This window comes from Gouania willdenowi, chromosome 6 (genome assembly GCF_900634775.1).
Source record: "Gouania willdenowi chromosome 6, fGouWil2.1, whole genome shotgun sequence".
In the NCBI taxonomy this organism is placed as follows: Eukaryota; Metazoa; Chordata; class Actinopteri; order Blenniiformes; family Gobiesocidae; genus Gouania; species Gouania willdenowi.
Window position 1 is genome coordinate 43,595,163 of NC_041049.1, and position 24,258 is coordinate 43,619,420.

At 37.0% G+C, this 24,258-nt stretch overlaps 1 protein-coding gene across 1 annotated transcript in view; it reads right to left on the reverse strand.

Annotated features, from left to right (window-relative positions):
* Positions 1-2,535: 2,535 nt before the first annotated feature.
* LOC114465444 (uncharacterized) overlaps positions 2,536-24,258 on the reverse strand; it is a 30,722-nt gene continuing 8,999 nt past the window's right edge. Inside the window, exons 2-5 of the mRNA XM_028450462.1 lie at positions 19,639-19,815; positions 14,152-14,361; positions 9,008-9,222; positions 2,536-3,221 (exon numbers count right to left, since the gene is read on the reverse strand). Coding sequence (XP_028306263.1) covers positions 3,041-3,221; positions 9,008-9,222; positions 14,152-14,361; positions 19,639-19,815 — 783 coding nt within the window. The 3' untranslated portion in view covers positions 2,536-3,040. The remainder of the gene's footprint in view (positions 3,222-9,007; positions 9,223-14,151; positions 14,362-19,638; positions 19,816-24,258) is intronic.

The window sequence follows — 24,258 nt, forward strand, 5'->3', positions numbered from 1 at the left end:
CTTTAATTCATTTAGCAACTTGTCATTCCACATCATTGATTAAGTCGTCCTTCATTCCACTTTTAATGATTATGCAAATATGAAAGATTTTGTCATGATTGTGTTTAATCTAATGAAAGGTCTCATGGTACAGCAGGGTCTAGTTCACAGGTTCACACTGTTGACCTTGGAGGGCCACAGTAGCTGATGAAGCTTTTTAATTAGACAGTGCAGTGGGTGGGATAGGTTGGCATAGAGCACTTTAAAATAGATCTGAGCATGTCACTGAGTCTCACCTCTATTAACTAAAGCTCAAGACTTATCATCACTATATATCTACATACTTAATTACTAACCCTAACCCTCTTGTTTCCAACAACAATAATAATCAACAGAACCATTCGCTTCATTTGGTCACAGAATTGGTAACGTTTAATATCCTATTTGATTATTTATAGACTCTGAATTGGCAGCAGGAAGTGAATGAGTTTGAAAACAAAAATGCATAAGATTACCCACAAAATTCACAAGACGACTAAAAAAAACCCACAAAATGACAAAAACATCTTTAAAATGACGACAAAATGACAAAAAAAAACCCAGTAAATGACAGAGAAATACACAAATCTACAACATGTCCACAAAAATGACAAAACACAAATCCAAAACACAGAAAAGGAAAGAACTATACACAAAATGACTCCAAACACACAAAATGATAACAGAATTACACAAAAAAGTCTCACAAAACTGAATACAATTATTTGCAAAACTCACAAGATAATTACAAAAAAACACGAAATTACAAAACGGCGACAAAAATGTGCAAAATGACTCCCAAAAACACACAAAATAACAACAAAAACACAGTAAATGACAGAAACATATGATTAGTCATTATTCTAAATGCTGACATGAATATTGATAATGTGGCCCTCACAGACAATCATAAATGTGTGGCCCCTGCAGTGATAAAAGCTTCTTACCTCTGCAGTAAACTAACTCCACCAGCAGAGAGCATCCATGCTTCACATCTGTATTTTTACTGTTCTTGATAAATGTGTGTGTTTCAACCTCCTTTGATGGAACTTTATCAAAATCATCATCTTCAGACTAGAATTGTAAAAAATAACATCATAAAAATCACCAAGACAGAGGATAAATCAATATTTATTTCTAAAAATAAAAAAGCACGTCTTCAATATGAAAACAAAATCTATCACAGAGACACAAACATCAATTTAGTTAAACATATTTCCTCGTGTTATGATCATATTTTTCAGACAAAATGTTATTACACTTTAGAGCAATTTCATCTGGTTTGGCAAAAATGTTTTCTTCATGGAGAAATTCTTCTTAACAATTTGAACTTGGGATAATAAAGATTACAGTAAAGTAATGTTAGAAAAGAACTTTAATATGTTGCGACTTTATTTAATTTGTAACGCACTAACAATTTGTTAAACATTTTCTGCTTTTTATTCAATGATCAAAAAGTTCATTCTTAACTCATTTACATCCAAAAGCTCAAATCATCAACTTTACTTCTGATTATTTAATTACTCAACTTACCTTTACTTATTGTTAAAGGTAGGAAATGACGATACTGTGGTGCACAAATTGTCCCCTTCAAAATAAAAGCAAGGATCGCTCCTTGTTTCTTGCCTGCGAGCCACCGAAACTAGATCCACGTTTAGGTCCTGACCCACAAATTGAGAATCTCTGACTTAAAGATTGGACAATAAATCATTTATATTTTTCTTGTTTCAATCTGCCTTGTTTTTCCACTCATGATTATTACAAGAAACAGAACTTTTAGAAAAAGGTTGGGAAGTCAACTGTCTGTATTAAATAAAGCAGAAGGCATAAACTGGTATTTATTATTATAGTGTAAAGGCACAACAATAATGATCTTTAATTGTTTAGTTTTTTTTGTTGTAATGTGTGATAAAACACACATTACAAAACCTTGTTTTAAGATCAACACCTGCACAGACATTTTGCCACTTTGACAACACATAAAACTTTCACAATTCTCACCTAATGGCACATTTTACATTGTCTAACAGAGGTGTCAAACAAGCGGCGCACGGGCTAGAACTGGCCTGACAGAGGGTCAACTCTGGCCCGCCAGGTGAATTTACAAAAAATGAGAAAGTAAAAAAGTCACTGCAGTGTCTTTTTTCCAGTGAAATTAGGGGAACAACCCTATGTTTTAGTTGTAAATAAGATCCTGTTGTTAATCTTAATAAAGTAGAAATCCTCTGAGGTCTGTCAGCTTTATTGCACAAGTGAATAAACTAATATAATATTGTTGAAATTGCTGTTCATTTATTTAAAAAATGTATTAGATGTGATGTAAGAACAGTTTAATATCATTCTTTTGTCTGTTTTTGGAGTACTTTTATGTATTTTACTGTCATTTTGTATATTTGTTGTTGTTTTTTGTGCCTTTCTAGTAATTTTGTAGTATGTTTGTGTATTTTTGAAATAGTTTGTGTATTTTTCCAGTCATTTTGTATATTTTTCTTGTTTATTCTGTGTTTTCTTCTGTGATTTTGTGTTTTTTTTTTTTTTTTTTGTGTGTTTTTGGAGTGATTTTTTTGGAATATTTCAGTAACAGTGAGGGTAAATATGTTTAAATGAGTTTTAAAAAAATCCTGACGTCCGTCAGCTTTAATGCACTTGTGATTAAACTGAGGCGTATTATTGTTGAAATTACAGTTATTTTAAAATATTAGGATTTTTTTTTATGACGTGAAGTAAAATGATAGTTTTTTAACATGTAACTATCCTAATGTATTAATAATCTTTGAGTTCTAATTATTAACGGATCGTTATTTTACGTTTAGGATCAAATTGCACTGCATGTGACCCCTGAGGTAAAATGAGTCTAACTCTCCACTACAAATACAAATACAGGTGCAACAAATGAAATGATTTTAAGTCATTAGTGAATCACAATTAAAGAGGCCAAAGAACACGTCCTTTATCCAAGCAAAGCTCATTCCTTCTCCTCATCCTCTGGTAGAACACATTAAACATGTGTCTCCACATTGATTCACTGGAACATGGACTCAGTCAGACCTGTTTGTTTGAAGCACTGGGCCACGTGTCTGGAGTGCTGCATTTTATCGGACAGAGCCTCCATCACATCGGCCTGGTCCACAGCTGTAGCAGTGCGGTAAAATAAACCTCCGCATGGGACTCCATACCACGGTAGGCCCAGGTTCACATCAAAGTCCTGGGAGTATGGATGCCAAGGGATGAAGAAGAAAGAAGAATAAGAATAAGAAGAAGAAGAAGCAAGAAGAAGAAGAAGAAGAAGAAGAAAGAAGAAAGAGCAGAAGAAGAAGAAGAAGAAGAAGAAGAAGAAGAAGAGAGAAAGAAGAAGAAAAAAGAAGAAGCAGAAGATGAAGAAGAAGAAGAAGAAGAAGAAGAAGAATAGGGAAGGAAGACAAGAAGAAGAAGAAGAAGACAGACGAAGAAGAAGTAATAAAGAAGACGAAGAGAGTTAAGACTATCTCAGAAGAAGAAGAAGAAGAAGAAGAAGAAGAAGAAGAAGAAGAAGAAGAAGAAAACATTTCATATCTTAAAATGTCATACTCATATAAAAGAAAACAAAAAAGTAAATAAAAGCCAATTTAAATATACGTCTAAGTAACAGGTTCAAAATACAAATTCTTAATATTATTAGAGTAAGGCATTGCACACAAAAAACAAAATAAATATAAAAGGCTTACCCTAAATGAATAAAAAACTAACAAACCAAACAATAATCTAACTTAAATAGTTGCAGCTTGAAGACATTAGTGCACACTGTAAATTTGCAACAAAAAAGAGCAATACCTTTAAAGTACCTTCTAGTGATGGTTTGGCTCATCAAGTATTATTTTTTCACTTAAATACTTTATGACTAAAAACTATTGACATTCACATTTTGTGAAAAGATCCAAAACTTCCAGATTACAATTACAATATTAAAATTGCAGTAATGAACACACATTGACTTAAAAAGTTGCAGTTGGCAGAGGTATTGCCCAAAGAAACTATTTAGCAGAAACCATGTCGGAAATAAACTGAATAAATAAATAAATAAAATAAATCGTGTGATTTTCTGGTGGTGCTTTATAAAGCAGCATTAACCAACACAAGCTAAAAAAACAAGTGAAGTCATCGATGACTGTCATATTTCCTCAGTGCATCTGAAGGAAAAATATATTCTGAACCCACTGGCTATAGTTTATCAAGCAAACCAAGTCATAGGATATGATGTGATTATACATTGATGAATATTTATATATTTATAAACAGAATCAAAGCTGTACAGATTAAAGATGTAGCACACATAGCAAATAAATTAGATGAAAATGATTTTTTATTTATGAAATAGATTGACAGAATACTAATAACACAAAAGTTTACATATAAAATGCAGTTTTATTAAAAGTAAAATGAGAGATATGAAATATCCGACATTAATAAATGGCCTGCTGTACATTAGGTTTCATTTTAACATTCTAAAATATATCTAACAGCAGGATTTAATAAATTAGTCCTCAGCTTTCGCTATTAAGTTAATCCTAATTGTATAAAACACAAACTGTGATGTCACTCTTTAAATTTGTATAAAAATTCAGTTATTTTAAAATGACGTTAACTACAGTGAAATAAATGAATATACCGCTGATACCATGCAGTCAATGTTTTTTGTTAAGCTAATATTTTATCCGTTTCAGTTTAGAGCTAGCTGCTAACAATGCTAACATACCTTAGCATGGACGCTCTGCTAGCTAAGCTGGTTTGATAATGCACGGCTTGTGCACAATTGACATGATAGTTTTAAAACACTGGCTTACCTCTGACCTTTCCATGTTTTTCCTCCTCTTCTTTCCATTTTCTTCTTCCCTTCCAGTGATATTCATAGCAAGACTTTTTTTTATTTACAAGTAAGCAAACAAAAATGTTTTGGATTTTATTATAGGGTTGGGATTATGGGTCAGAATTCTGGTTTTCCATCTGTTGGTTTTGTTATATTGTTGTCATGTGTTTTATTTATATCATGATATAAGTTTTTATTATTTTAAGAAAAGTGGGATTCAGTACAGCCTGGGAGATCACTCTGTGTGTTGATCCAGGATAGGTTTGTGGCAGTTGAGTAACAAAAACACAGACAATTATTTTTCACTCCGTTATTTAGACTTTCTACTCCTCGGCCTCTGATTATCTCATGTTCTGAATCGGAAAAAGCAATCGAAACATTTTTAGTTGTTTGGAAATTTGGGACGATATCACGTATACAGTATACATGCATTCTTTCTTCCATAAATAGCGAGCGAGAAAATGGTTGAATTACATACATAATCTCCCTCTACATAACACATGGCTGTGTGGGTTTTCATGCAACGGCTAAATAACAGACTAAACCCTCATGTTTTGGCACCAAATCAAACATTTTCAAAGTATTTTTCCCATAAAATGGGGGGCTAAAAAATGACTTGCTGACAAGCCGTTTTAACATTTAACCTGATATGTGGGAGGGGTCAGATATTGGTATGTTCATGGTATCCAAATAAAAAGTTGTCAGGAATGTGTCCCAGCATTCCACAGCTTCAGCACGGCTACCGGCCCCATGACAGAACCCCCCACCCCTGGAGAAACAAACTATGGGTGCCTCCTCCACCAGAGGCAAGGCCTCCTTACTGGGACTCTAACCATCAATGGGAACATTGTTATTATTAAATACCATTTAAAAATGTCTGACCTATGTCTTTTCTTTTTCAACAACTTTTCATAGCTTGGATACTGGTCGTCTTTGACAAAGTCTTTTGCATTTTAGACCCATTCATACTCACATTCAAACACCAATGGGACTGAGCTGCCATGCTAGTCGATCCTGAACTTAGGGTTCAGGGTCGTGCCCAAAGACATAGACAGGTATAGACTGGGACCCCACTACCACCTGAGCCATGGTCGCCATGTGTAGTGTTTAAATAACAATGCTACACATGGTCAGAAGTATGGGAGATGTTCTTATGTCACCTGCTGTCCTTTCTGATAAAATGTCCTATTTATTTCTAGTAAAAAATGTGTCAGATGTTTAGACCTTAATGGAATACACTTCATTAAAAAAGTCCAAGCATCCTATCATTTTGTTCTAGTGTTTTCTTTACGACTACATCTTTGTTTTGTTTTTTTGTGTTTTTTAGTCTTTTAACTTGTTGGACTTTGAAGTAAAACAAAAAAACAAAACAAAATGGTATAAATTATGATTAAACTTAAGCACAAAACATGTCTAAAGGTTAATTATAAAACTTTGTGACTAATTTGTTTAAGAAATGTCTTTGGAGTCATTAATATCATGTTTTAGCCTCAAACAGGTGTATTAATCCTTTAAATTTGGGTGCCGCCATTTTGGACATTTCTTCCAATTAGCATTTACATAATTGTCAAGTCAGGACAACTCTTTGTATTTCTGCTACCATAGGAAGTATGGAGAAATTGGATTTCAGTCCAACGTTTTAGTGCTTAGGTGTCATCCTGTGACTTGAACGTTATGATATTTTTCAATAAGAGCAGAAACATTACAGAGGAGGGATTCTGACGTTGCACTAAGGAAAAGAGAATTTGGACAATAGGAAAATTCCATCAGAAAGCCAAATAACATGCATATTTTTGATGTCCTGTCTTTAGAACTTCAAGTACAGTATATTCTTCATTGATACACACACAGGTGCTCAGTGTATGTATTACACAGATTATAATACATACACATTATATCCACTGTTATTCAAGAGGTTTATTATTATTTGCACCATATTATATAGTCAGCTAAAAGATGTAAATCCTTGTTTTAATCAGAAATAAAATGGTTTAAGGTGACCAAAAACGGCAGAAAGGGTGGTGAAATTGGGTTTTAAAAAACCACAGAAATTGGTTAAAAGTTGCAAATTAGAGTGGCCAAAAACGGACAGAAAAATTGTAAAAATGGTTTAAAATCTCAATATTTGAACAAATTGTTTTAACTAACAAATTATGAATGCGGGTAAATTGGCAAAAGTAAGAATAAAATATGGTTAAAAGTGACAAAAATGGGTCAACATTTGCAACAGTGGGTGGGAAAAGTGGTGGAAAAAATGTGCAGAAAAGTAATTGGAGAAGTAGCAGAAATGGGAGTAATGTATCAAAATGCTTTGAAAGGAGCAAAAATATGGCATGAAAAAGTGATGAGAATAGATTAAAATATGGAAAGTTTGGTGTAGTTGCAGAAAAATGGGCTCAAATTGTGAAAAAAACATTCTAAGTTTCTTGAAGGCATCTGGGGATCCCCTCCTAGTATCTCGCAACCCCAAATGGGGTCCTGATCCCAAGGTTGAGAACCCCTGATTTAGGCAACACCCAGACTAAATCTCTGTGGACTCCAAATATCCAAGCATCCCAAACGTAAAGCCATTTTTGGACAAAAAATAAATATATTTTTTAGAAAATTATGTTTAACTGCTGCATGTTGTAGTTTGTAGTTTTACATTGTGATGTTAACATGTATTGGTCTAAAGATGAACAAAAATCTTAAGTATGAGAATGTTTAAAAACAGGATGTATGTGCTTATGATACACAGTTTGGGTTTCACAGCAGGTTTAAAGCCTGCATAAATAAAGCATTTTATAAAGGCATGCAGGGGCTGATGAGGTCAGGGCTCAAATGTGATCAACTTATTATGCGTATTTTTCTCTTATTTTGTATGTTTTTGTTGTTGTTTCTCTGTTTTTGTTGTCATTTTGTATATTTTCTGTTATTTTGTTTATTTTTGTAGTTATTTAATGAATTTTTAATGTGATTTTGTGCGTTTACTTTTGGTTTAGATGGAGGGATGGGGTCTGAATATCTGTTTATGTCTATGCACATGTGAATGGATGGATGGATGGAAACCTGCCAGCTGCTTTCAGCAGCTGCTAATAAAAACCACTGATCAGATCTTCATCAGAGTGCAGTAATGAGTCACACACCAAAAATCATCAGAAATAATTACACTTCATATCTGAAAAGAATTTCCTCTTTTTCCGTCTCTCTCCGTCTGACTCTTTCTTTTCATAAACTGCTGCAGTTCTATCTATTTTTATGTCATTTTGTATGTTTTTGTTGTTTTTTGTGCATCATTTTGTGTATCATAATTGTCCTGTCTGTTTTTAGAATAATTTTGTGTATTTTTCTTGTCATTTCTTGTGTTTTAGTTGTGGTTTTGTGTATTTTTCTATCATTTTCTATATTTTTTTGTGTGTCTTTTGAGTATTTTGTCAATTTTTGTTGTCGTTTGTGTATTTTTAAAGTCATTGGATCATGGGATATTCCAGTCAATGGATTAATTACATAAATAATGTGACGCTTTTACGCATTCACAGAGTCGGCTAATGAAGCCCATGTCTCCATCCATGCGCAGACAAGTGAAGTCATATAATAATTAATATATGACTTCACTCGCCAACGCATACGGATGGAGACACAGGCTTCATCACCTGACTGTAGATCAGTCCATCAGATATAAATCTATATCTTTATTAAAGGATTGCATCGGTAAATGAAAGGATTAGATCAGATCCACACAGTGACGGTTCACACAAAACCTTTTGTTGGACAGCTCGTTTTCTAAGAGAACTGATTGGTCAGGAGGCAAGATTTTATCACTCTCTAAAATCCTAGCCAGAGCAAAACCTGCTCTCGACCAGGCTCGCCGTTCAGCATAAGTTACCATGGTGATTTAGCTCCGTAAGACGTTAGCGAGCTTCGTAGGACACACTGATTAAATCCTGGAAGTTAGCGCGATAAGAGGTAATCTAGCTTCGTAACATAGGCCCTTTGTGTATTTTTGTGTGTTTTCTTTAGTCATTTTGTGGATTTTTGTTGTCCTTTTGTGTGTTTTTGGAGAGATTTGGGGGGATTTAGTTTTCAGTGGCTGTATAAAATTAGACTAATGTGACAAGTGGGAGTTCAGCAGTCAACGTCTGCCATAAACATAAACAATGTTTTGTACCTGTGTCAAAATTGAGCACTCGAGCTGCCTCGCCCTCCACGGTGACCGCCACGTTGTCGCCCTCGATGTATGCGGCGCTGACGCGTTTGTGTGACAGCTGGACCTCAAAGAGACGCCGACTGCACTGCATGTGGTGGTGGGTGACGTCGCTGAGACGAGGCTCGATGTCCGTCTTGTAGGCGTTAAAGGACTGGTGGAAGATGTTCTTCATTATCTGTGCAGCAAAGATATTACCCGTTATTATAAACCGCCATCATTTACACACATAACACACACCACTAACAATCTTTACACAGTACAACTGAACACCAAGTGCTATTGTATTATGAATAAAAGATTTGGTAACACTTTAGTTTAGGGAACACCTATTAATCATTAATTAGTTACTTAGTAGCATGCAAATTATATATTGACTATATTGACTCTTAATTAGTCATTATTAAGTACTTATTAATACCTTATTCTGCATGGCTTTATTATACAACCAGTAAGCCATTAACTAAGAGTTTTCCATCAATAACCTCAGAATTATTACTTATTAGTAGTAAGTATGGAAGTTGTTGTATATGAATTATGATCTCAATGAGCTAGGATTAGAATGAAGGTTAACATTAATCCTAATCCTAACCCTAACTCTAACTCTAACCGTGTTTGGACTGCGAGACTGCCATTAAGTGTATAATAAGAATAAGACATTAATAAGTACTTAATAAGAGCCAATATGTTACTAATGCTAATAAACATCTCATTAATGGTTAATAGGTGTTCCCTAAACTAAAGTGTTATCAAAGATTCTATCATTGAATGTTTGCATTTGTTAGAAAATCCTTTTATAATAATTATAATCACAATATTTATGTACCATTGACAATTAAAAATGTACTCCTATATAAAAAAAAGTCCTTATAATTGACACTAAATAAGATGATGACCAAAATGATCGATATTATATTGTAAGCATTGATCATTTATGTACAAAAGTAGTTACACAAGGCTGTGAAACTTTGATATGATGACTGAGATCGTAAAGAGTTTCTTGTTTTGTCTTGATCACCGTAATTACTCATTTTTTACACCTTGCATTTTGGTTATAGGAATCATCTTTAACCACATGTGGCTCCCCAGGCCTGATTTATTTGTGTTCCCCGAAGTAAAGTAAGAGATCATACCTGTGGCCTATCACAGGTGCCACAGCAACAATGAATCTATCCCCTGCCTGTCTTTACCCCTCTTTGCTACTGCAGGAACTTTAAGACCATGTGCCCCCACCCCCTTTTTTCTCACTGAGTCACAAGCACTCAGACCCCCTGAGGCAAGGCAAGGCAAGGCAAATTTATTTGTATAGCACATTTCATACTCAAGGCAACTCAATGTGCTTTACATGATAAAACATTCAATTGTTTAAAATCAATAAGAACATTTAAAATCATCAGTAAAATAAATTAAAATCATCAGTAAAAACATCAACAAACACATTACATCAACAACATGACCAAAAATCTCCCTCTCAATCATACGCAGTAGAGAAAAAAAGTGCCTTTAACTTTGATTTAAAAATGTTCACATTGGATGCTGACTTCAGCTCTGCTGGCAGTTTGTTCCACTTCTTTGCAGCATAACAACTAAAAGCAGCATCACCATGTTTACTGTGAGGTGAAACACATAGAAAACTTTTCTTTGTTCTGTCTCTGCTCCGAGAAATAACAAGGAAAACAATGACTAAAAGTGAACTCAAAATCTTTGATGCAACGTTGAAATGTATTTTCAACACTGCATCATTAACTCTGTATTCACACAAAACGCTTAGAATACAGTTAAGTACGGTTTAAGTTACTCAAGGAATATCTCCTCGTAAAATTGCAAACAATATATCATGTTTAGTGTTAAACTGTTCAGAAAAATATGATCTATGCTCTCATCTCACTTTGAAGGTTATAATCTAACTGTGTTCTGAATTATTTACATATTTCTCTTTCCAAAGAAGTTTCAATTCAAACTCATAAGGACACACCCAAATGACAACTTACAACCCATGATCCAAACAAAGCAATCTGATTGGCTCCCGAAAAACCGACCAATATGAGCGCTTAAACCACGATAAAACGGAAGCGCAAAAATAAATCATTGGATTCTGTGGTGCTGGACGCTACTGCCCCACCATGGTGTACATTTATTTTCTGTGTACGTTTATATTTTCCCTGCAACCTCACAGTATTTTGTTTATTAGATTTTCACTAAAACGCCTCCGTTCCAACTGCTGCTGCTCCGAGCCGAAGCCATACAAGAACCAACACCAGAGGACAAAGCCCGTACACGCTGAACAAAGAACAAGCCTGCCAGGCCTATCAATAGTCAGAACCAGTGGAAACCTGCTGACTGAACGAGATGTGAAATCGACTTCAAAACCAGGTGAAACCTGCAGCTGCCGAGCCGAACTGTGAAAACCAGCTGTGAAACGTGCTGAAAACCCAGTAAAAGGCTGACGAAGCCCAGAACCAAGTCCAGAAACGGACCCTTTCGGACACACACCAAAGCCAGAACCACGCTTTGCTGCTTCAGACTCCCCTCACCAGTCCGCTCTGCCACAAGAGATGGAACACCGACAGACTCATCAGAACCCGAGGTGTTCTGGATAACAAATTCTAATTGGGCCTAATGTAATTGTAATTGTAATTGTAAATTCCTAGCATAGCTATCACAAACACACACACACACACACACACACACTGAAATCACACTCTTTTCTTTCTTTCTTTCTTTACTGAGCTTTTTACCTTTAAATTGTATATGAATGTATCCTTGGTTCAGTGAGCGTAGTGCCCTTTTAGTTTTTTAAAATGTGTCTGTGATTTATGCAAATATGGAATATAGCATGTTCCGTTATGGGGAGTAGACAGTTAGACAAGGATTCACTCCCTGGATGATGAGGTAATAATAACAACTAAACTTTAAACTCTATCTTAGATGGCACCTCGTGGCAAAATAATTTAATATTTTTATTTAATATTTAATATTAATATATAATATTGTCATTCTTATCACTCCCACTCCCCCTACAGTAAATATATAAACTGACTCCAAAAGCACATAAAATGGCAGAAGAATATACAAAAGGACAACAAATTTACTCAAGATGACAACAAAACTACACAAAAATATACGAAACAACAACAAAAATACACAGGACAACAACAGAAGTACACAAAATGACAGAGAAAGCTATAAAAAGATGATAAAAACACACAAAACATCAAAAATACAAAAACTGTGTCCAAAAACAGACAACAGAACAAATACATACAAAACAACACTGAAAACACACAAAGGCCCTGTACTAAAATGACAATAAAAACACACAAATCATCAAGGGCCTGTGCTACAAATCCACACAGTGACATGTTCACACATCACCTTTTATTGGACAGCTCGCTTTCTAAGAGAAGTGATTGGTCAGGAGGCGGGACTTTAGCACAAAATGCTAGCCAGAGCAAAACCTGCTCCAAATCAGGTTAGTCGTTCAGCATAAGTTACCAAGGTGAATTAGCACCGTGAGACTTCGTAGACCAGCGCACACTGATTCAATCCTGGAAGTTAGCGCGATAAGAGGTAATCTTGCTTCATAACATAGGCCCTATGTATGTGCAGAGGGGTGAAGTCATTCATTAATTAATTCATACGCTAGTGAGGCTGACGGCATCAGCAAGAACATACTACAGACTGTGAAACAACGTGCTCTCATCCCAGTGTGTGTGATAAATAGGTCGACTTGAATAGAAAAATGTGTGTGAAACAGAGCACTGTCCGTTTATCATCCAGTGGATTAATATCATAAATAATCTCACGCTTTTACGCATTAACAGTGTCAGCATCTTCTTGTCTGGGTTCTTTCATTCCTGATTTTTCTGTAACAACAGTGTTGTTTTTGGTCTGAATTATGGATTTTAATTATTCATAATTTTAAACTTGAAAAACATCTAACCTGGTCGGGACCAGATTATGAAGTGGATCACATCTGAGAGAGTATAAACGCTCCGCCTCCTGGTGCACTGCACTAACACTGTTGCTCTTCGCTGTCATCATGGATTTAAATTCATTATATTTGTTTAATATCATAAGCTGTTCCTCCATTGTAAAGACTGTCGTTCTGCCAGCTTCTCTACTGATTGGTCAGACGCTGTAATCTCCACCCCTTTTATGTGAACGTGCACGTACCGAGGTTGAAAACACTTGGCTTAAATTAGCGTGTTGTGATCGACCGTTGTAGGACAGCTTCTCTCTGAAAGGGAATGTTTGGTTAGGTGAGATTAATCCAGGACATAATTATCTAAATTTGTAGCATAGGCCCCAAAATTACAAAACATTGATCCAAAAACAAACAAAACAACAAAAACACATGAAATAACAACAAAAAACACACAAAATGAGAGAAAAATACACAGAACGACATCAGAACACACAAATATAACAAAAGAACGTACAAAACGGCAAAAAAGATACTGAGAACAACAACAAATATACACACAATGACACAGAAAACACATAAAATAAGAGTAAAAATACAAAACGCAACAACAAAAACACACAAAACAACAACAAACATTGTTAAATTAAAATGACAATAATAATGATCAGATCAGGTTATTATTCTAAATGCTGACATGAATGATCAGATCAGATACAATCACATTTATGTGGCCCTTGCTGTAATAAAAGATACCAGTTCTGATCAAAAATGATAGAAATCATGATAAAAAATCCTATTATATGATGCATTACAAATCATCAGAATTCTGTCCTTCAATTATGATGCGTTGATGAGTCATCAGCACATTTCAGTGACCAGCCGAGCCTTTCACTCGCAGCTCAAACAGCTTTTCTTCAGTCGATACTTGCATCATTGACCGTTACCAAGTAACCGTCTTTGAATGATCACCCACGTAGCAACCAGAGCTGCAATCATAGAAAGTGTCTGTGCTGAGGTCTGAGTTTAAACAGTAGCCACTGAGGAGCTGTGGTCACATAAACACACACACTAATGGACTCACACCACACTGCTGAATAAACAGTGAGGATAAGTAGGCAGTGCAGTGCTGTTTGGATTACCACGACTCCAAATAAGTGAAGAGGAGGACAGGATGCTTACGGAGGAGTTGGCCGTGTGCCGCAGGAAGCGAACCATCCTGGTGTCGGAGGAGGGGCAGACCAGAGCCATGTAACGGTTTCTGAAGGTGCCGTAAATCTTCAGGTGAAATCCTGATTTAGCTGCTGGGTTTCGATGCTCACGCAGGGCCTCCACTCCGTAAGCAGACAGGTCAAAGTACAGGCTGTGGGCTCGGATCTCAGGGGTCGGAACCTGAAGGCAACACACAATAGAAGAAGAACCAGGAAGTCTCGTAAATAGTTTGTAGCTCAAGGGCAGGGGTGAGCGTCACTATTACAGCGGGGGGGGACAAAAATTAAATTTTATCTGATCCGAGGGCCACATGATCAACATTTGTCAGCATTTAGAATAATGAATGATCTGATCATAATGTGTGTTTTTGATTTGTTTTTTAGTGTTCTTGTTGCAATTTTGTGTATTTTTCTCTCGTTTTCTGCATTTATTTGTCCGTTTTTGGGGTCACTTTCTGTAATTTTGTTTTCTGTATTTTCCTCTTTGCTTGGATATTGTCAGTTTCTTACATATTTTGTATTATATGTATACGTAGAAGTGCAAATTAGGGTACAATAATGAAATATACAATATTGAAATTACTATTTTTCCCGCATAAAATATGTGGCCCACTGGAGATCAAACTGCCCCGTATTTTGCCCCTGAACTACAATGAGTTAGACAACCCTGAACAAAGAGAACAAATTGCATTTACTGCCATGGAGGAAGAGAGCTGAGCTGCGACAAAGAGACGACAGGAGGGACGTTCTGGTCATGTCCTGCGAGGTAAATTCAATCAGCGCAGGAAACAGGCAGAGAGGAAACTGGCCAATAAAAGGCGCCAACACAACCATTAAAAAGAACAAGATGTGAGTGGTTGTAATGAGATGTGTGTGCAGATATCACACACACAATGTATGGCAAACACTTACTCTGCGTGTGTCTTTAAAGAATGACTGACTCGTCTGCGTGTGTAACCAAAGTAACGGCTGCTGCACCATGTTAGAACTTCAGGATTTATGAAAATGAATCAAAAGGATTCTAGTCACGCTCTGCTGAGATCAGAGCAAATCAAAACCTAATCGCTGTTAACATCGTTCACCAATCTGATGAAATACGGCTGAGCAGGATATTGTGATCTGATATACTCACACATCCAGGTGATGTTTGTTTGCTCAAATTGTCTTTATGAGGTGTAATCATTATAAATGACAAAATCCTTCAACCTCCCTGTCTGTTCACGATCACACGTGTGTCAACATGTAAAAAAAAAAAAAATAAGGTGCTTTGGTTAATTTAGACCACATGTGAGGGCCACATGTGGACCTTGGTCTAATTTTGTACACACATTTTATCAAAAGTAACACAAACGACAACAAAAATTCATAAAATTACTCAAAAGAAACACAAAAAAACCACAAACATATGCAAAATGAAAGAAAAACACAAAAGATAACCAGATATAACAGAAAAAATTACAAAACGACCACAACAACAAACAAAATGAGAGAAAAAAATACTGAATGACACCAAATACAAACAAAATCTGAAAATAATATGCAAGAAAAATGTCAGAAACACGCACATTAAAGGTGCAGTCTGCAACTCTTATAAAAGTGACTTTTTGTCATATTTTCTAAAGCTGTCACTATGTAAGGACAGCTTTACATCAAACTAGTAGTTTGTGTAAAAAAAAAACAGACTCATTGAGTCCCCCCTGCTGCTCCTACAGCCTTTGGCAGATTGCCAGAATGCACCACGACGGAGCAAAAAGAACCAATCAGAGCCAGGATTGTGTTTGATGGGCTGTCTGACAGCTGTTGCTCACAGGCCCCGCCCCGCCCCTTTCCCGGAGCTAGAGCATTGTCTTTTTTACAGTGCATGGTCTGGAGGAGTAGAAGATGGAATTGCTGACTTTTCTGCTTGAAAGGTAATTACTGCTGCTTGATTTACATTATGTTTGATTTGTAATTGTTACACTAGAACTCTGTGGTGCATGTGTTCATGTGCGTCTGTGTGGGCTGCTGTAAGTGACACTGTGTTGCTGCTGCTGCTGAGGTGTGTGCACATAGAGAGAGAGAAGCGCTGCAGTAATATGCTTTTAACAGAGCATGTTATATTACTGTGATGTTGCTGTCGGACTGACTTTAGCTGTTAGCTCCTCTGAGGGAGGGACTTTGGAAATTTTGGAGGCAGGGCAAGAGAGCAGCGGGGAGGGAGGGATCTGAGAGTTGCGGATTGCACCTTTAAGAGCAAAAACACACAATATGAGATAGAAAAAAAAATCTACTAAAAGATACAAAAACCACACAAACATCAAGAAAAACACACAAAATTAAAAACATAAAAATAAAAATAAAACAATGAGAATAACACACAAAAAAACAGAGAAAATACAAGGGGCCTGTACTACGAGGCTGGATAAGTATATCCAGGATATCTTGATATCGAGTTCCTGTGACAGGCATGAAGATTGTAGCATCAGCCCAATCACAAAAATGGTCACAGCAACCTACTGTACGTAACAATTAAGGAATCATTCTTTAAAAATATGAAGAATTAAAATCCATAATTCAGACCAAAAATGAAAAAGTTGATACAGAAAAAGCAGGAAGAAAAGAAGACAACTAAAAGCATAAAAGCATAAAAAGCAGAGATTATGTAATATTAATCCATGGGATGATCAACGAACAGCACTTTGATCAGTTTAACTTTATTAGATTACAGATGTTTCTATTCAGGTAGTTCTCCTCAATTTATCACACACACACTGGAATCTGGTGCTGTCAGCATCACTATAACATCACTAAGGGTGACCGTGGCTCAGGTGGTAGAGGGTCGTTTTCTGATCGAGAGGTTGAGGGTTCGATCCCAGTACCTGACTATGTGTCGAAGTGTCCTTGGGCAAGACACTGAACCCTAAGTTGCTCCCAGTGGTCGACTAGCGCCTTGCATGGCAGTCCTGTCCCATTGGTGTGTGAATGTGAGAGTGATTGGGTGAATGAGCTGATATGTAAAGCGCTTTGAGACTACTTCAGTGTGGTGATAAAGCGCTATATAAAACCAAGTCCATTTACCATTTACCATTTTATAGCGTATGTATGAATGACTGAAAGAAAGAATGACTTGATCTGTTCGCGATACATAGAGTGTTGGAGACAGGCTTCATCAGATGACTGTAGATCAGTCCATCAGATGTAAATCTATATCTATATCTTTCCCAAAGGATGTCATCAGTAAATGAAGGATTGCATTTAACCATTAATAATCATCACTTTCTAACAGAACTAATTGGTCAAGAGGCGGTACTTTTGTACGAGCTCCGATCTTATCCACATTATAACCTGGTCCCGACCAGGTTAGGTGTTCAGCCTAAGTCACCTTGGTGATTTAGGCTGGTAAGATGTTAGCCAGCGTCATAGTACAGGAAGTTAGCGCGATAAGAGGAATCCAGCTTTGTAGTACAGGCCCAAGATGACTACAAAAACCAGAGCTGCCAAGCCTCACCCTTTGAGTGTGACAGTCACGCAATTAAACCCATTTTCACACCACACGCCACACTTGACGTTTCTCACGCTTATATTTCCCCATTCAATAGACTATTTATTTTTTTCATGATAATAAACTTTGGTCCTCATGGCTTGCCGTCGCTCAAGTAACTCTGATTGACTGATCGAGGTAACCAATCAGACCAATCCATGCCTCTGTAGTAGAGCTGCTGCTGAGGCATTCTTAAAGAGACAGTGTCCTGAATGTGATTTACTTTAAAAACAACTTTCAACAACTCAGAGCTGCCCTGAAAAAAGCAACAGTACATATTTTAATCACATTTCAGCCTTAATGAAGGAAAAAGTCAAAAGTGACTCAAATGTTATTATTGTGCTGCTAGTGATGAATAAAAGGGTCTTTGTGGCTCCACTGACTTTGACCTTATTGTTTTTCTTGTAAAACTATTGATAAAAAATAAATGGTTTGTATCGCCTATTGCTATTTTGAGGAAAAATATAGAGCTATGAATATTGGTCCATATCACCCAGGCCTAATGTAACCAAAGCAGTAACGTTTTATCTTGTAAAGGATATTATTGTAGAAAGTGTGTGAAATGAGGCGTTCAAACACTGTTTAAAGTAGGATTTTATTAACATGATTGTGTTACCTAAAAAGCAAATGGAAATCACTAGACTGATATGCTGCCTTGTTATGTAGCAAGTGTTGCTAATGCTTGCTACAGTAAAAAGACTGTGTGTGACTATTAGAACATGTCAGCCTTTTTGTTTGACGTTAATTGTAATTGGAACCAGTTTGATAAATTGCTTACATACAATTTATAAATGATATTTTATTCCTTTTTTCCATTTAGAGTGATGATTTTAAGTAGGTTAATTAGTTTGTTTTATTGGTAAATAACTTTAAAATAGTTTAAATAATTTTAATAAAAAAAATTGTGATGTGATCGTGATTTTACAAAAATAAATCGTGATGTGATTTTCTTTTTTCCCCATATCTCTCACTCCTACGTGTGTGTGTCTGTGCTAGACATTAACTTAAATTAATTAAAACTCTTATTCAGCTACTAGCAGTGTTATGAACACTGCTAGTAGCTGAATTGCACTTGTAGGTTATATCAGCATAAATACATAGTAAATTAAACAAATGCCTTGTCTAATCTAATGTTCATTTGACCTGTTCTTATTTGATTATTTTTGTATGTAATAGTGTCTTTCTATGGACAGTGAGTCTGCTGCTAAGACATTCATTCAATCAAAAATCACTTGATGTTTTACGTGGTTAGCTTTTTAATGACCTCCTTTCTGTTGCAGACAAGGAGAGCTGAGCTAAAGGTAGCACTGCCTTGGGCCACAGTGTTTTAAGTGGGAGCCCCCTGCCTCAAGTCATCAAGGCATCAAAATCTGAGACAAACACCTACAATATGAGACATGTCCTCAGCTAAATGATGGAGAGTTGGTTGAAATGAAATATTGAAAAATACATGTATTTTGTCAAAATTCTTGTTTTCATTTCTAATTTCTGGTTGATTAAAACTAGCATTAGGAGGCCACAGGGCAGGGAGAGCCACTGGTGAGGACATCAGTCTTAAGGCATAAATCAATGTTAAAACAGGCCAAAGCCATGTTAAAAAAGAACACATTTTTTTCCGCCGGAACGCATCATGTCACTAAAGTCTCACTCTTGTCATTTTCTGAAATATAGACAAATATAACACAATGAAATATACTAAATGACGCCAAAAATACACAAAATGAAATAGAATAAGGCTAGAAATACACAGACAACAAAAATACACAATATAAGAGAAAATATACTAAAGATAAGAAAAACAAAGAGAAACAAAGAAATAAAAAACAATGACAATAATATTGTTCAGATTGATTAGATTACGTGGCCCTAGGGTCAGATTTGATCACTTTGTGATAAAAGTGTCCCATCTCTGATTCTGTCCTGCTGGTGTTTCCTGACCTGCCTCTGGTCCAGTCTCTCTATGGAAGCGTTAGCTCCGAAGGCGTGGCAGGACTCCACTGTGTAGTCAGAGCTGATTCCCAACACGGAGCACGAGTCCCCACACGAGCCGTCAGCGACCACGATGATACGAGGCCCCTCGCTTTGTTGAACCCGCCGCAGGTATTCGTCTGTGAACTGGAAACAGTGGGTGGTTTAATCCTGAACTCTTCAAAAAAATGTTAAAATGATAATTAAATATCATATTTATACATGTAGACATACACCCTCTAGAACAGACATTGACAACATACAGCCCTGGGGCCACGTATACGTTTGCACTGCCCCACAAGTGCACAAAATGACTGCCAAAATACAAAAAGTGAAAGAACAATACACAGGATGGCTACAAAAAATAAAGAGAAAAAATTACCAAATGACACAAAGAACACACAAACGACAACAAAAATACACAAATTCATGCAAAGAATGTGGTGTAAACTATGTTATTGCAGTAATGTTTTATTGTGAAAGGCTTAGCAGGAAGTTCTGGATGTGCCGTGTACTAGCTTGTCAGATGTTGAATGGCTTGAAGGTTGAACAAAACACAAATAAATGCTGTCTAGTTGCTCTCCAATGTGTTGCTTGAATCCTTACGTGCAAGAACACGACATGCTGTCAGAAGCAGAGCAGGAGTAAGAGCTAACAGGTGAGTGAAAATAAACAGTTCTGGGCGCAAAAAAAGTGAGTTTTTCTGGCCGAAAAGATGTCACAAGATGAAGCAGGGGCCTAGCGCTACATAGCCTCAGGCACCCCAATAACTAGCAAACAATAGCCACATTTACATGGGAGCTTGAATTCCTCTTTAAAGCCCAAGAAAAGTCAATTCCTCTTTAAACTGACCATGTAAACACTTCATTCCTAATGCCAATTTAATTCCGTAATAACCTTAAATGCGAATTAGGTGGCTGGTTTATTCCAATTTTAAATCCGAATTAACTTGCTTAATTCTGTTTTAAGTTAATTTGGGTTGTTTTGCGCATGCGCAATTTACCGTGATGACAACATAATCGATGATGGCTGTCCGGACTAGAGCCGAGACTATTTATTTATAGAAAGTGTCTATTTGCACGGTTGTCGTACGGACAACCCCTGGTGCTATTGGTACGGTTACCGAAGTACAAGTACGTAGCTTCTTAGGTTTAGGGTTAGTCTTAGGTTTATGGTTAGGGTTAGGATATAACCCAGTATCGCAACAATTTTTAGGGTTAGGGTTATGGTTAGGTTTAGTCTTAGTCCCGTGACCTAAACTGGCCAATGACTGACCTATCACGTGACCTAATCTGATCAGGGGCGTTGCGTAAGGATAGAATGTCCATATATTGATACAGCAATCATACTGATAGTCATTGCCTTATCTATAAGAGCCTTAGAATACATGGATAATAAAAAGAGTGAACAGGCTTCACTGGACAGCTGGTACTAGGACCAGTACGACATTCACAGGCTGTAATATCACCAAATTTATCATTTGACCAGTTGTTAGAGCTACTATATTTACTAGGGAGCAACTATTTATTCCTGGTGATTGTTTTCCGGAGTTTTACTGGGCTATTTACCGGTGATTAGCTCCTATCTCCCTTCCGCTCCACGGTCCAAACTGAAATCGTATGTTATTGTCGAGCTGCTGCTTCAAGACTACAATCAAAATAAAAGTGAAAACAGTTCTAATGTGTGGTCTTCTGTGTTATAGCCGACAATAAATGGTTTGTTGTGTGTTTTTTCCAATGGACACGATACGTCACGTTCACCCACTGTCCAATCAGAGTCTTCCCAACCCTCAGACCTAAAGCGGAATTAAATGAAGCCGAATAAACCGGTTTTCCATGTAAACTAGGGATGCACCGAAATGAAAATTTATGGCCGAAGCTGAAGCTGAATAAAATATAAATGCTTGGCCGAATACCGAATAATACCGAATATCGAATGCGGTTGTTAAGTTTTTCACTATTTTTTTTATAGTGCATAAATAGCCTAGAATACATTTTTAGACATGTTTTTTTAAAGAAAGTAAATGTTTATTGAATATTCTGACATTTTTTAAATATTCCAGTAGCCTTTGCTTTTCAAAAAAAGCACAACAAAGTTTTTCATTTGTATTAGCCCTTCAAATAAAACAAAACGCATTCAAAAAAAAAAAACTAAAGTGCATTAAACGGGAGGTATGATGAAAAAATCATTTGCTTTTGATATAGTGATATACATCCCTTTAGTCTCATTCAGAGGGCGAAAGTTGAAAAAGTTCTGGTTCCTCCCTCCATTTTGTAAAAAGTCAGCTCCAAATGGGCGAGTTGGGTTTTGCCCATGTTGCCGTAAGTGGGTCTGAAAATGGATGGATGGATATATTATACTTTATTGCCATATATGTAAATGCAAACTGCACTACTGGACGCCCAAACTGCGCTACTTTTTTTGCAGCCGATCGTGTTGGGAGTCACTGCTTGGAGCCATGGACCCATTGTTCACACACATCAGCTGTTAGCACTCCGTGCTAATGCTACAACAACCGATGCAGCGAGACCCGACATCGCTTGTAAACTGAGGAGGAAACGAAAGGGATGTTTAAGGATTCGTAGCTCACAGCGCTAACAACGGACTCGGTTGTGGAATTGGACGGTTTCCAACTTTTACGCGGTGACGGATGACGAACAGCGGTAAGGAGAGAGTCTGGCTGTGTTTGTGTGCAAAAGGAGGATCTGCTGCTGCTGCTGCTCTGCTCCTGCAGCAACGCGCACACACTTTTCCGACTCAAACGTTGTTTGATTGCGTCATTGCGTCACACGCTACTATTCGGCCTTGATTTTAACTCACCAAACTGAAGGTCGATTGTTGCTTTTTTTGCAATATTGGGCCGAATATATTTGGTGGCCGAATATTCGGTGCATCCCTAATGTAAACCTCAATTCAGGAATGACTATTTCCATGTAAATACAAAGCAGAACACTTTAATTCCAAATTATTTGATTCAGAATAACTCATTCTGAATGAAAAAACATCATGTAACCGTGGCCAATGGCAACAATGCTAATGCCAATCCACCCCGAATACCACATTTACCATTCAGCCACCAGAACCGTTTGATTTTTCAAAGCCCCAGATATGGGAAAAGTGGTTTAGAAGGTTCGAAAGATTCAGATTAGCAAGTAACCTACACCTTAGCTCAGAAGCTAACCAAGAAAACACGCTCATCCGCTGCATGGGGGATGAAGCAGACAACATTCTTCGAGGTCAAGCTTTATCAGACACTGAAAGACTTCAGTACCAAGCAGTAAGAGAGACTTTAGACACATATTTTGTGCCCAGGAAAAACATTATCTACAAGAAAGCCCGGTTTAATCAAAGAGTGCAGCAAGCTATTGAAAATGTCGACTCATTTGTCATCGTGCCTTATGCTTTAGCTGAAAACTGCAACTATGGAGCACTGCACAATGAGTTAATAAGAGATTGCCTTGTAGTGGGACTGAGAGACACATGCTTAGCAGAGAAACAAAAGCATTCAGCATACAAGCCCCCAAATCAACACAAATACTCAACAAAGTGCAAAACACCAAATGAGAAGTCATGCTACAGATGTGGTAAAATCCCAGCACATGGTAAAGGACAATGCCCAGCAAAAGACGTGACCTGTCATACATGCGGTCATAGAGGACATTGCAGTAAACTGTAAAACGGTAAATTCTGTGCATGTAACAGAAACAGAGAACTGTAATGACACACCCATGTTTCTAGGTTCTGTAGACGCAGGTTCAGTTCCATGGTATGCAGAACTCAAAATCAGAAACCACAAAGTTAGATTTCAGATAGACACTGGAGCTGACATTTCTGTTATCCCAGCTCAGATGTACTACTGTATGAACCAAAATGAGACACAGTTATGTCAACCAGATAGACCATTGTTTGGACCTAGTGGTACTTCACTCAATGTATTGGGTATGTGCAGAGAAACACTGTGTAAATGTCAACAAGAAATACAGAAAAATGTGTATATTATCAAAGATTTGCACCTAGCACTGTTAAGCAGGGCAGCAAATGTCAAGCTAAATCTTGAGCAGATAGCATTGACATGAAAGTGTTGAATGAGAACTACCCAAAGCTGTGTCAGGGTTTAGGTTTAATGCAGCAACCGTTGTTGAGACCTAATCTTAAGAGTCGATGAGCCAACTGAATCGTGCTCAGGTATGGTCCCAGTGCCAACCAAAAATTACTCAGTGTGCATTTGTGTGGACCTAACTCACCTTAACAATACAGTGTGCAGAGAAAAGTACATCCTGCCCTCATTTGAACAGACACTTGGATCCCTGGCCAGAGCAAAAGTTTTCAGTAAGTTAGACACAAACAGAGGCTTTTGGCAGGTTCAATTGTCACCCGAGTGACAGGCGTAGTTTGTCACATGGATGACATCCTCATTTGGGCACAACAGCAGACTTCACATTGTACTTACCAAACTGCAAGAGGCTGGTGTCACACTAAACATGAAGAAATGTGAACTGAGCAAGCAAAAGGTAAAATTCCTTGGACATATTGTGTCAGCGGAAGGAGTCCAACCAAAATCAGAGCCGTCAAAGCCATGAAAGAGCCATC